The sequence below is a fragment of the Pongo pygmaeus genome, chromosome 18 (assembly GCF_028885625.2).
Source record: "Pongo pygmaeus isolate AG05252 chromosome 18, NHGRI_mPonPyg2-v2.0_pri, whole genome shotgun sequence".
Taxonomy (NCBI): Eukaryota; Metazoa; Chordata; class Mammalia; order Primates; family Hominidae; genus Pongo; species Pongo pygmaeus.
In genome coordinates this window covers 2,877,500-2,890,178 of record NC_072391.2, presented here as the reverse complement: position 1 = coordinate 2,890,178, position 12,679 = coordinate 2,877,500, and the positions used below count along the sequence as shown (strand labels likewise).

The 12,679-nt window shown below is 61.8% G+C and overlaps 1 protein-coding gene across 1 annotated transcript; it reads left to right on the top strand.

Moving 5' to 3' along the window:
- Positions 1–996: 996 nt before the first annotated feature.
- PRSS27 (serine protease 27) lies at positions 997–9,706 on the top strand. The gene is made up of 6 exons (XM_054454866.2): positions 997–2,016; positions 5,626–5,652; positions 6,272–6,434; positions 7,793–8,064; positions 8,431–8,600; positions 9,319–9,706. Exons 1-6 carry the CDS (start codon positions 1,971–1,973, stop codon positions 9,610–9,612), a joined length of 972 nt encoding a protein of 323 aa, XP_054310841.1. The 5' UTR covers positions 997–1,970; the 3' UTR covers positions 9,613–9,706.
- Positions 9,707–12,679: the final 2,973 nt, after the last annotated feature.

Genomic DNA, 12,679 nt, shown 5'->3' with positions numbered 1-12,679 from the left:
TGGTTGATAATTATTCTTCTCCTTTTTTTTTTTTTTTTTTTTTTTTTGAGATGGGGTCTCACTGTCTCCCAGGCTGGAGTGCAGTGTTGCAATCTCGTGTCACTGCCATCTCCGCCTCCTGGGTTCACCTGATTCTCCTGCCTCGGCCTCCTGAGTAGCTAGGATCACAGGCGCCAGCCACCACGCCCGGCTAATTTTGTATTTTAGTAGAGACGGGGTTTCACCGTGTTGGCCATCCTGGTCTCGAACTCCTGACCTCAGGTGATCTGCCTGCCTTGGCCTCCCACAGTGCTGAGATTACCGGTGTAAGCCACTGCACCCAGCCTGTCGCGGTTTATAATTAGAGATTTCTCTGCTAAATGATGTCCTCTCCCTCACACTGTGAGGTGAGGTCTGTTTGGGTCACCTCTGTATTCCCCAAACCTGGGACAGTATTGGGCTCAAATCTGCTCAGAAATGACTGACTGAATGAATGAATGAATAAATACATGAATGAATACGTTTGGAGTCTCCTCTTCCCACTCCTCGCCCTCCCTCCCTCTTTCCCTCCAGAACCCCAGGGGCTGCCCAGCCCGCCTCCCACCCCCAACCCGGGAACTCCAGGGACTAGACGGGGAGGGAAGGGTGGGAGCAGGCGGCGGAGGCAGAGGCGCGGGGGGGCGGGGCTAGGGAGGGCGGTGCGGGGAGCCGGAGCCCGGACCAGGAGGCTGGGAGCGCCCCTTCTGCACCCCCGGACGCCCGCGCCGCGCCCTGCGCCCACCAGAGGGCAGCACCATGACGCGAGCGGACAAGGCTGAGGCGGAAACGGCCGCACCCCCAGCCCCGCCCGGAGCCGCCAGGCCCCGCCCAGCCCGCGAGTACCGCCCCCCGGCGCCGGCGGGGAAACTGAGGCCCGGCGCCCCCGACCCCACGGCCCGGCCCCACTCTGTCTCTGACGTCAGCTTCGTGCCCCAAATAACTTCCTCCCCGAGCCTCTTCCGCCGCGGCGCCGCGCCCAGAGCCAGGCTGGGACACCGAAACGGTCACCCCGGCCCTGTCTTCCCGGAGCCGCTTCCGCCCCGCCTGGTGCCAGGAAGCCCCCGCCCCACCCAAGCGATGGCAGCCGGGGCCGGGGTCGGCCGCCTGGGCCGCGCTGGCGCGCGCCTGAGGAACTTCTGGGGCCTGGTGTCCCGGGAGGAGGGTCGCTGCGGCCAACCCCGGACCCCGCCCCATGTCCCATCGCCTCCCCTGCCCTTGGCCCCGCAAACACCCCTGGCCTTGACTTTCCCACCAGCGCGGCCCAGCCCCACTGTGTTCCATCGGCGTTCAATAAAATACTGAATGAGGCCGGGCGCGGTGGCTCACGCCTGTAATCCCAGCACTTTGGGAGGCCGAGGAGGGCGGATCACAAGGTCAGGAGATCGAGACCAGCCTGGCCAACACGGTTAAACCCCGTCTCTACTAAAAATACAAAAAATTAGCCGGGCGTGATGGCACGCACCTGTGGTCCCAGCTACTCAGGAGGCTGAGGCACGAGAATGGCTTGAACCTGGGAGACGGAGCTTGCAGTGAGCCGAGACTGCGCTCCAGCCTGGGCGACAGAGCGAGACTCCGTCTCAAAAAATTAAAAAAAAATAATGAATGAAGCTGGACGGACTTCGCGTGCACCGCGGTCAGCTCGGGGTCTGCTGGGGCGTCTGGGTCAGCTCAGGGTCCAGGAACCGAGGCCAACGGCACCCCGTGCTGCGCTGGGGTGAGGGCTCTGCCCTGGGGTCTCGGGGTTCAGGGCCAGGTCACGGAGGAGTCGGCTCTGGGCGCTTCCTTCCTGAGGAGAGGAGCTGGGCGGGCCGGGCCGACGGGTTGGGCGGCATAGCCGGGCCTGTGCTCATCTCCAGCATAAAACTCCACTTCATGGAGCCTGCACCTCGCTCGTGCTCCAAGGCTTCTGCCACCGCCGACCACGGCCCTGCGCCCCAGCCAGGCCTGAGGACATGAGGCGGCCCGCGGCGGTGCCGCTCCTGCTGCTGCTGTGTTTTGGTGAGTCGCGAAGGTGCAGGGTTCTGGTGGTGCAGTCCCCCAACAGGCCCTGCTGCACTGCCTGGGGCTCCGGCTCAACCCCCTACTCCCTGGGACAGGCCGGGGCTGTGGGACAGGCCATTATCCTTCCTGCCCCTGAGCAGGTGGGAAGGCTCCAGATGTGCCAACTGGAGAGTCCAAAGTGGGGAGGGCAGTGTGGGAGGTGTGCACACAGGCCCCAGAGGACCCCACCGGCGTAACTGGGCAGAGCCTCCTCCCATGCCTTTCCGCGGGCACTGGTGTGCCAGCTCTGGCCAGGCTCCCTGCTTCCTGCCACCTCGGCCTCTCCCCCCATTCTCTAGGTGAGGACAGGGGCCTCCTATGTGCAGGGTGTGAACTCAGGCTCCAAGTGCCCGGACCATCATCCTCGGGGTGGAAGGTGGCCAAGCCGAGGGCTGCTGCCTATGCCCAGAAGCCCCAGCAGGCTGGCTGTGGGCTCAGTAGAGAGCTGGGGGCAGGGGGTGCAGGTGGCAGAGGGCCCTGTCTCCTGCTGACAGAGGAACTGGCGATGCGCCACCATGCCCTCTCCCAGTCCTGGGTCAGGGACAGCAGGGGCCAGCCAGGGGGCCCCACCTGCCAGGGCCCTCCCTGCAGGCTGGGACACTCTCTGTCAGGGAAACCCTCTCACATTCCTGGGCTAGCCTGGCTAGCCTGGCAGCCACCACACTTCCCTGTCCTCAAGTCACCTCCCAGGGCTGGGTCAGGTCATCCCAGGCTGCAGCTTAGCCAGGACTCCAGGCTTCCTCGTTCTCCTGGGTAGGAGGGCACCAGGGTGGCCCATCAGTGGCCTGGCCTCCCCTGCCCCATCCCCCCAGCCTCCCAGCACAAGGATGATGGTGCCCTCTGAGCAAGCCATCTGCACAGGAGGTGGAAGGCAGTGACTGCCCCTGAGCGGGGTGAAGAACCAAGGTCATTGCCAAAACTCTTTGGCAATGAGTTTTGCAGTCGATTCACTAACAGCTGTGACCAGAGGCTGGACTCCTGGACAGGTCCTCACTCCCAGCCCGAGGGTGGCACTCCCACCTGGTCTCTGGCTGGTACCCACTAAGATTCACCATCCCCACCAGCTACCAGCGAATCACAGGCCCAGGCCCCAAACAATGCTCCTGACACCCCCGGCACCCCTAGCTGTTGCTTCCAGCCCCCACAGGGCGCCCACCCTGAAGGGCTCAGCTGTCCACATCACCCATTTCCAATCAGCCCCCACAGCCACACTTGTGTCCGTCCACACATTGCCTGAGATCAGGCCCCCCAGATGCAGCCCTTGCCTTCTCGGAGCTCCTGGGCTAAAATAAGACTTGATTCTGGCTCCAGGGTGATGTAGGCAGAGCTCCCATCAGAAGGACAGAGCGCTCAAGAGAGAGTATGGGGCTTCCAAGATAGACAATGCAAGCAAGCAAGGAAGGCTTCCTGGAGGAGGCAGCATTCAGTTGGGCCTTGATCTCTAGATCACAACTAGGACTTGGCTGGGAGCGGTGGCTCACGCCTGTAATCCCAGCACTTTGGGAGGCCAAGGTGGGTGGATCACGGGGCCAGGAGATCGAGACTATCCTGGCTAACATGGTGAAACCCCTCTCTACTAAAAATATAAAAAAATTAGCTGGGCTTGGTGGCGGGCCCCTGTAGTCCCAGCTACTCTGGAGGCTGAGGCAGGAGAATGGCGTAAGCCCGGGAGGCGGAGCTTGCAGTGAGCCGAGATCGTGCCACTGCAATCCAGGCTGGGCGACAGAGTGAGACTCCGTCTTAAAAAAAAAAAAAAAAGACTAGGACTTATGGAGACCAGGGGAAGGGCATCCAGATTGTGGGGTGAGGGGAGCAAGCACTCAGAGACCAGAAGACTCTGCCTAAATGAGAAGTACAGGGCTACTTTAGGAAGGATCTGCATGGGGAGGAGGCATCACTGAAGGGGGCAGTGCTCAGGTAGGGAGCATGGAGACACAGCTCCTGCAGACTCCCAGAGGGCGAGAAGGCCTGACAGTGCGCGCCCTTCTGCAAGCAGGAGCCTCAGGCTTGGAAGGAGCAAGGGGTCGGGGGGCGGGGGCCCGGGAATAACCCTCCCGGGAGTGTTTGCATTTTAAAGGGCAATTAATTAGCACAAATTAATGAGCAGAGCATCCAGGGCAGACTCTCCATTTCCCGTTGCCCCGACCCCGCTTCTGCAGGGCACCCCTTTGCCTGCCCTGCACCTTCTCCAACTCCTCCTCCTGCCCATCCACAGCTGCCCCCTCACCGCCTGCTGCCTTATCGTCCAGCAACCCCCAGGGGTGTCTCTGCCCTCCAGTGGTGTTGGGGAGGGTGCCCCCCAGGCTGTGAGGCAGACAGGAAGGAAGAGGATGCCGTAAAAACCCTGGGGGTGCTTGGGCCCTCCATGGCCACTCCCTGTCCCCACAGCCCCTCAATTCCAGGGGACTGGTTATCTTTTCCGAGCAGAGTGAAGACATGGTCCATAGCAGCTGGCCCGGGCACCGGAAGGCACTGGGGGTTAAGGGGAAGCTGAGGGCCTAGGTGTGGGGAGGTGGCTGTTCTAACCCCTCCCCAGCTACGGGCAAATCTGCCCCCACAGAATCAGACGCGCGGAGTGCAGGGGTGGTGAGAGGACTCTCTCAAGGCCAGGAAGTTCCAGGCTTTGCTACCCTGGGGCTGTACACTATGGTCCTGGCTGGGGTCTCCAAGCTGGGGTAGAGGCTCCAGTGTTTGGCTAAAGGCCCAGCAAGAGGCCCTTTGTGTCCTGGGGTGTGGGAGGCAATGGACCCCAGAAAATATGTTCCCATCCTTGGTTCCCCCGAACGACCCCATATTTTACTTCTCTTCCTGGCCCCTCACATTATCCACTCCAAGGCCCCCTTGCACAGCCCAGCAGGGGGTCCTGGGCCTCGCCTGCCGAGCCTGCTGCATGCCTGGGAGAGGGGTCAGCTCTTGGGACTCTGGAATCTTGAGAAGGCTGATCCCTGGTGGCCAGTGCAGACCACTGTACCTTCTCTACTCCCCTGAGGCCAGGGAGAAGCCTGTGGGGCTCGGGCCTCAGCCTCAGGACCAAAGTGAGACTTGGGGAAGGAGCTCATTCCAGAGCAGACTGTGAGAGCACATGGGCAGCTCAAATGTAGAGACAGCTCCCGGGCCTCTTCTGCTCTGAGCTGTTCCGGGAGGAAAGGCCAACCCTACGGTGCCAGGGCTGGAGGCTGGACCCTCCCCAGAAACTTCCAGACAAGGATGGGTGTGGAGTGTGGAGGGAGAGAACCCTTGCCAGGATGAGAAGGGGACATCTAGCCTGGGGATCCCTTCACTGGTATCTCCTGACCGGCTCCCCATGTGGCAAGGAGCATCCACCCTTGCAGATAAGCTCTGGCCCATGAGCCTGGGCCTAAGCATATGGCAGAGCCAGCCCTGGGGGTGGGGGGAACTGCAGGCCCTTGGGCTCTCCTGTGAGGTCCCTCTGTGGACTGTCCCTCTGTGGACTGTCCCTCTGGAGTCCTCAGGAGCTGGGGAGGGTCAGTGGAGAGGGGCTGCAGGGTTGGGGACGGCAGGCCAGACTGCAGCTGGCCTGGCTGATCACCCTTTCCTCACTTGCAGGGTCTCAGGGGGCCAAGGCAGCAACAGGTAAGCACCCAAGGCCCTGGGGTGGGAGGGACAGGAGCCGGCTGGACTGAGCCAGGGACACTCACACCCAGAGGGAATTCGGAATGCACAGGACACTGGGGAATTCCAGAGGAGGGGAAAGTGGGGGCTGCGTGGAACTGGAGCCCAGAAAGGAAACGAGGAGGAAGGTCCACACAGGAGCAGGACGGGCATCACAGAGCATTGAGGCGCGGCGCAGGATGAGGGCGGCGGGGTCTGAGGATCACCCTGAACAATGACTGGCCCCCTCTGGGTGGCTCCCTTGCAGAGGGCATGACACCCGTTCCATCCTTCCAGGCACCTGTTTGGGTCAGGCCCTGGGACAAGACCCTTCCCTGGGTTATCTCAGTGCCTCCGTGGCCCCCAAGAGGCAGCTGTTAGGTTGCCCTTCCTGGCGAGGAGAGTAAGACTTGCGGGGCAGCTGGGGAGGGGTCTGCCTGTATCCCAGACTGCCCCGAAGCCCAGGCCTCCGACTTCCCCAAGGTCTTCGGGCAGGTCAGGGGCAGGAGGGCCGAGGACTGGAGTGTGAGGCTGAGAGCTAGGCCTCGGCCATGGAACCAGCCCCAGTGAGCGCCCCCACCCGCTCCCCATGCTCCCCCAGCCTGTGGTCGCCCCAGGATGCTGAACCGAATGGTGGGCGGGCAGGACGCGCAGGAGGGCGAGTGGCCCTGGCAAGTCAGCATCCAGCGCAACGGAAGCCACTTCTGCGGGGGCAGCCTCATCGCGGAGGGGTGGGTCCTGACGGCCGCGCACTGCTTCCCCAAGTGAGTCCGCCCGCCCCTGCCCCCGCCCATAGCGCTGACAGCGCCCCGTGCGCGACCGGTTCAGCACCGTGGACAGCGTCCGCCGCGCCAAATCCTGCGGGTGACCTCCCTGGGGGCTCCGGGTCCAGCCCCGCCGCCTTCCCAGCTTAGGAAGTTGGACCTTAGGTCCAACTCCAGGGCTAACCTCCAGTTGCAACCGCTGCTCCCGCCCACGGGAGGCGCCTCGCACCGCCCCCCGACCCCCTCCATCCCCTGCACCCACTCACCCACTCCCTGTGGGTCCCGGCAGGCTCTGCCCACCGGCCCGTCCTGGCCTTTCCCCATCCCGCACACACCTCAGCTCCAGGACACTCTTCCCGGGAGGAACTCTGCTCACAAAGCCCAAGGACCAGACAGAACGGCCCTTCCTCCCCTCACCCACCTGAGCCACCCCAGAAAGCCCTGAGCAGAGGCCAGGCCACCCAGCCCTCCGCCATGTATGAACCACCTGGCCCCACACCTTCCAGGTGTCCCAAACCCCTCACCTCACACCTCACCACCACAGCTCTAATTATTTTAAAACCCACATCTTTTTCTTTTTTTTTTTCTTCTTGATCTTTAAAAGAATATCATGACAAAAAAAAAAAAAACCACATCTTAAATTCAGATACGGCCAGGCACGGTGGCTCACACCCATAATCCCAGCACTTTGGGAGGCCAAGGCGGGCAGATCAGTTGAGCCCAGGAGTTCAAGACCAGCCTGGGCAACATAGCAAGACCCTGTCTCTATTAAAAATAAAAATAAAAATAAAAAAACCCAGGTGCAGTGGTGCCTGTGGTCCCAAGTACTCAGGAAGCTGAGGTGGGAAGATGGCCTGAGCCCAGGAGTTGGAGGCTGCAGTGAGCTAAAGATGCGCCGCTGCACTCCAGCCTGGGTGACAGAATGAGAACTCTGTCTCTCGGGGAAAAAAAAAAATCGGAAACTGGGGCTGAGAGAGGGCAGGTCACCTGCCAGAGGCCCGCAGGTGGGGCTGGCCCTGCTGCACCTGGAGGGTGGTTCTCTCCCAGCCAGCCTTTCAGGTAGGCACTGTGACTGTCCCCACAGCACAGGTGAGAAAGCTGCATCACAGAGAACTTGTTAGGTGACTTGCCCAAGGCCACACAGCGGCCAGGGGTGGAGGTGGAAATGTGAGTCGGGCGGTCTGGCTTCAATGTCAACACGCGTCACCGCTGCACCTGGCTGTCCTAGAGATGGTTCTCGAAGACAGTGTGCAGAGACAGGTGTGGGGCATGGTGGTGGCCAGAGGATCCCCAGCCCTTCCCGGGCCTGTCCCCACATAAGGGGCCGCCTCACGCCGCCTTTCTGTCTCTCCTGCCAGCACCTCTGAGACGTCCCTGTACCAGGTCCTGCTGGGGGCAAGGCAGCTAGTGCAGCCGGGGCCACATGCTATGTATGCCCGGGTGAGGCGGGTGGAGAGTAACCCCCTGTACCAAGGCATGGCCTCCAGCGCGGACGTGGCCCTGGTGGAGCTGGAGGCACCAGTGACCTTCACCAATTACATCCTCCCCGTGTGCCTGCCTGACCCCTCGGTGATCTTTGAGACGGGCATGAACTGCCGGGTCACCGGCTGGGGCAGCCCCAGTGAGGAAGGTAAAGGGACAGGGCTGGGAAAGAATGGGGGATGTGCCTCAAGAAGGCCCAGGGCGGCTTGGGGACCACTCTGAACCCACAATCTTCCTGTTGCTATATTAATACATACACATGGTCTCTGTTCACACAGGTGGGGCTGAGGGGAGCAGCAGCAGACCCAGAAGGAAGAGGGAGTGAAGGGAGAGGGGGACAGAAAGGGCCCAGCCTGCTGCCTGGAAGGAGGGAGGATGTCTGCCCCACAGTGCCCTAAGCCAGAGATGGTCTAAACATGAGGAAACGACAGGCAGGATGGAGGGGTGGTTCCCGGCGCCGTGGGTTCTTGATGAGGAAGTCCGTTGAGCCCCGGGCTGTTCCGCCTCTCTCCAGACCTCCTGCCTAAACCGTGGATCCTGCAGAAACTCGCTGTGCCCATCATCGACACGCCCAAGTGCAACCTGCTCTACAGCAAAGACATCGAGTTTGGCTACCAACCCAAAACCATCAAGAATGACATGCTGTGCGCCGGCTTCGAGGAGGGCAAGAAGGACGCCTGCAAGGTGGGAGCTATGTGGTGTCCATGGGGACTCAGTCCCCACCTCCAGGCCCTGGGCAGGGTGGGACCATGCCCCGCTCCATGGGCTGTACATTCAACCAGCTGAGCAGTTTGTTTTGAAAAGGCAGATTCCAGGGCCGGGTGCGGTGGCTCACGCCTGTAATCCCAGCCCTTGGAGAGGCCAACGAGGGTGGATCACAAGGTCAGGAGATTGAGACCATCCTGGCTAACACGGTGAAACCTCGTCTCTACTAAAAATACAAAAAATTAGCCGGGCGTGGTGGCGGGCGCCTGTAGTCCCAGCTAACTCGGGAGGCTGAGGCAGGAGAATGGCGTGAACCCGGGAGGCGGAGCTTGCAGTGAGCCGAGATCGCACCAGTGCACTCCAGCCTGGGCGACAGAGCGAGACTCCATCTCAAAAAAAAAAAAAGAAAAAAGAAAAAGCAGATTCCTGGATCCCACCCCAGGAGGATCAGAGTCAGTGGGTCTGGAGTGGCGCACAGGAAACTGCATTTTCAACACACACATACCCTACTTGATCTGGGGACACTAAAGAATAGGCACTTTAGACAATCGGACTGGCAGGGGAGGGGGAGCCGGGCAGAGAGGCTCTGGGATGGAGAGAAGGAATCCAGTGTGGAGCTACGTGCCTCCTGTGTGGCTGCAACTGAGTCTCTGGGAACTCAAGGTGGGCTCTGACGGTGCTTCTGCGTCCCCCGCAGGGTGACTCGGGCGGCCCTCTGGTTTGCCTCGTGGGTCAGTCGTGGCTGCAGGCCGGGGTGATCAGCTGGGGTGAGGGCTGCGCCCGCCAGAACCGCCCAGGTGTCTACATCCGTGTCACCGCCCACCACAACTGGATCCATCGGATCATCCCCAAACTGCAGTTCCAGCCAGTGAGGTCGGGCGGCCAGAAGCGACACCCCCGGGGCCAGGAGCCCCTAGAGCAGAGCTCTGCGCCCAGCCTGGCTGCCCACACCATCCTGCTGGTCCTCCCAGCGCTGCTGTTGCACCTGTGAGCCCCACCAGACTCATTTGTAAATAGCGCTCCTTCCTCCCCTCTCAAATACCGTTATTTTATTTATGTTTCTTCCAATAAAAACCCAGCCTGTGTGCCAGCTGCCCACGTAGGGATCCTTGGGGGACCCCAGCGGGTGAGGAGCTGTGAGTTGTGGGATGAAGCCCAAGTGGGAGATGCGGAGGGCTCTGGTCATCTCTGAATCAGCAGAAGAGAGCTGCAGCTGGTGCCTGAGGCGAGGACAGCACCAGAGCATGGGACCCCTGTCATGGTCCCCGCACAGGAGGCCACCTGCTGCCACCTGTGCCTCTGTTCTCTCACCTTAAAGGCCGCCCCAGGGTGGGCACTGGGGACAGCGACGGACACAGGTGGAAAGACCCTCAGGGCCATGCAGGAGCCGTGCCGGGGCGAGAGGAGGGCATGGAGGGGCTGGCTGGGCAGGAGCACCTCAGCCTCCCAAGCCTGCACTTCTGGCTGCCCGTGTCTCGGTGCCACCCAACTTTTCTAAACCACTTCAGCAGGAGTGGTGACAGTTGTCCCCTCGGGTGGGTGCCCACACCTGTGCTTTCCTGCGCCACTGCTCCTGGCACCTTTCGTCTCCCTGTGCCCCGGCGTCTCCCCTTGACCCTTGGCTCCTCTTCCTCGCCCCATCCCTCAGTCTCCACCCCCATGCAGGAGTCCAGAGCAGCACGTGGCGGCAAGGGGGGTAGGTTGGACATGCATATCACACCCACGCGCACCCTTGCACACGCACACAGGCACTGTGGCCTGCACAGCACCAGGAAGAAATCAGGCCCTGGGTATTCACCAAGGAATCAAACCAACACCCACTCAGCAAGCAGCTGCTGGGGACCAGCCCTGGGGACATCGTGGTGAGCAAAACAAGAGGAATTCCCCGCTGGGCCCGACCCACCTCCCCAACGGCTGCCCAGTGGCCCCCGTGGGCCCTTTCTTGCACTCCTCCAGCCCAGGAGTGGGCCGGCAGGTCTGGGGGGCCTGTGCGCACAGCCCCATGGGGGAGCAGATGCACGAAGCCCAGGCGGAGGGAGAGGCAGGCCCAGGGAGCAGGACTGGGTGGTCCTAGCCGAGCAGGGACTGGCCAGGCCTCCCAGCCCCGGAGAACCCAGGGTGAACCTGCACCCTGCTCTGGGCTGTGCAAGGAGCCCCAGGCCCCCGTGGTCAGGGGGGAGGCTACAGGTTAGATGGTCTCAGGAGGGCAGCCCCTGCTGTCTTTGTGCTGAGACCCCACCCAGACCCAGGATGTCAACAGGCAGATGCCCGTGGGAGAGGAGCAGAAAACACTCTCTACAGAGACTAGGGGTTGAGAAGGGAAAACAGGTCTACTCCATGCAATTAACAGCTCCCACGAAGCATGCTGTGAGAAGGACGTTAGGAAGGGAACAGTCCAGGTTGCCACAGGTCCCTTTTCCATCCTGGGGCGGGGGTGCAGCTCAGACTTTGCACGCTGCTGCCAAGCAGGGCTCTGAGCCATCTGCCAGGTGGGCGGCAGCAGGGCCCCTGCCAGCTCCAGGAGGGACTCGAGGGAGAGCCTGGCACAGGCCGTGCACATTCCGTGGCTCACAGGGAGGTAGGCAGAGCGGGCGGCAGCCTTCATCCCCAGGCTCAGCTGGCCCATGTGCGCACACACACACACACACCACACCCATGCCACTCACAGGCACACACAACACATGCATGTCACATGCCACACACAGGCACACGCACACCACATACCAAGCACATGCCACATATCACATAAACACAGCACACACGTGCATTCCACACACACCATGTGCACATAGGCACACACCACAGCCATACCATGTACAGCCAGTAGCTACACACACACACACACACACACACACACACACACACACGCACACACACACAGCGGGAGCCCCAGGAAAGAAGTCTGTGGGCTCCGTTCAGGCCAGAACTGCGGTGAGGGGTCAGCCACAGGCCAGGCCTCCCTGTGCCCAGCCCCAGGCCTGGGAACACTGGGGAGGAAGAGGTGGTCTGAGGGCAAAGTGACCCATCTTGGGGGGCACAGCTCAGTGCAGAGGTGCCGGAAGTCATCGTCCCTCACACAGATGCCATGTCAGGGCCTTGGTGGTTGCACTGTGGTGTCAGCTCTTCATCGCCCCAGCCGGCCACTGCCACGAGCTTCAGGAGGAAGGAGGGTGCTAGAAGTCCCTGCTGAGTGGACACCAATAAATGCAGGGATGTCAAGGAGGGTGGTGCCAGCTGCTGGAGGGCTCCAGTCATGGGCTCTACAGGAAGCCTGGGGAGGACGGGCACCCACGCAGGGCACCTGCATGTGCCCCAGCCCTGCCTCCTCTTCTGCCCTCACGCTGGCTTCCTGGAGCCACAGGGCTGGGCCCCAGTCCCCACAGTGGGCGGGCTGTGCTGGAGCCCAAGGTCTGAGGAGGAACAGGGCTCCCTCCCTGCCCAGCAGACCCAGCGGCCCTGAGCATCCTCGGCTTCAGGACCCAAACTGTAGGGTCTGTCTCCTTTCCAGCCTTTTGCTTGGATGGGAGAACTGTTCCGGGCTTTGGCTGGGGACGCCTGCCACGCTGAGGCTTCTCCCAAGTGCCCACAACTCTACCTGGTCAAGGAGCTGTGAGGCCTAGCCAGGGTCCTGGTGGGAGTCGGGCAGCAGGAAGACCCCTTGGAGCAGAATCTGGGTCTCTCCCCTACTCCAATCCCCGTGCCGGCCTCATGCTGGGTACCCAGAAGCCCAGTCACCCACTCCACCCCTCACCAGGGCCCTGGGGTCAGGCTGGGCCAGCCACACACCTGGAAACAGGATGGACAAGGCCACTACAGCCTGAGGCTCTGTGACCTCAGACAGCCAGGCCCTGGGGGACACTGTGAATGGGAATCTCCCTGCGGAGGGGGGAGCGGAGAGTCCAACAGCCAAGGCTTCGTGGAGCAGCCACCAGGGGGAGTCACAGCAGCGGGCGAGGGGGTGCCAGGACCCCAGGACCTTCTCAGGAAGCTCCTGCTGTCACAACCCAGGCTGCAGGCTAAAGTGAGGGAAGAGAGGTGGATGCTTACTTGAGGTATCA

Excerpts from the sequence above, each read along its gene's own strand:
- PRSS27 (XM_054454866.2), top strand. The coding sequence starts at position 1,971 with ATGAGGCGGCCCGCGGCGGTGCCGCTCCTGCTGCTGCTGTGTTTTG. Across the intron at positions 2,017-5,625 it reads CCTGCTGCTGCTGTGTTTTG|GGTCTCAGGGGGCCAAGGCA; the intron begins GTGAGTCGCGAA and ends CCTCACTTGCAG. Across the intron at positions 6,435-7,792 it reads GCCGCGCACTGCTTCCCCAA|CACCTCTGAGACGTCCCTGT; the intron begins GTGAGTCCGCCC and ends CTCTCCTGCCAG.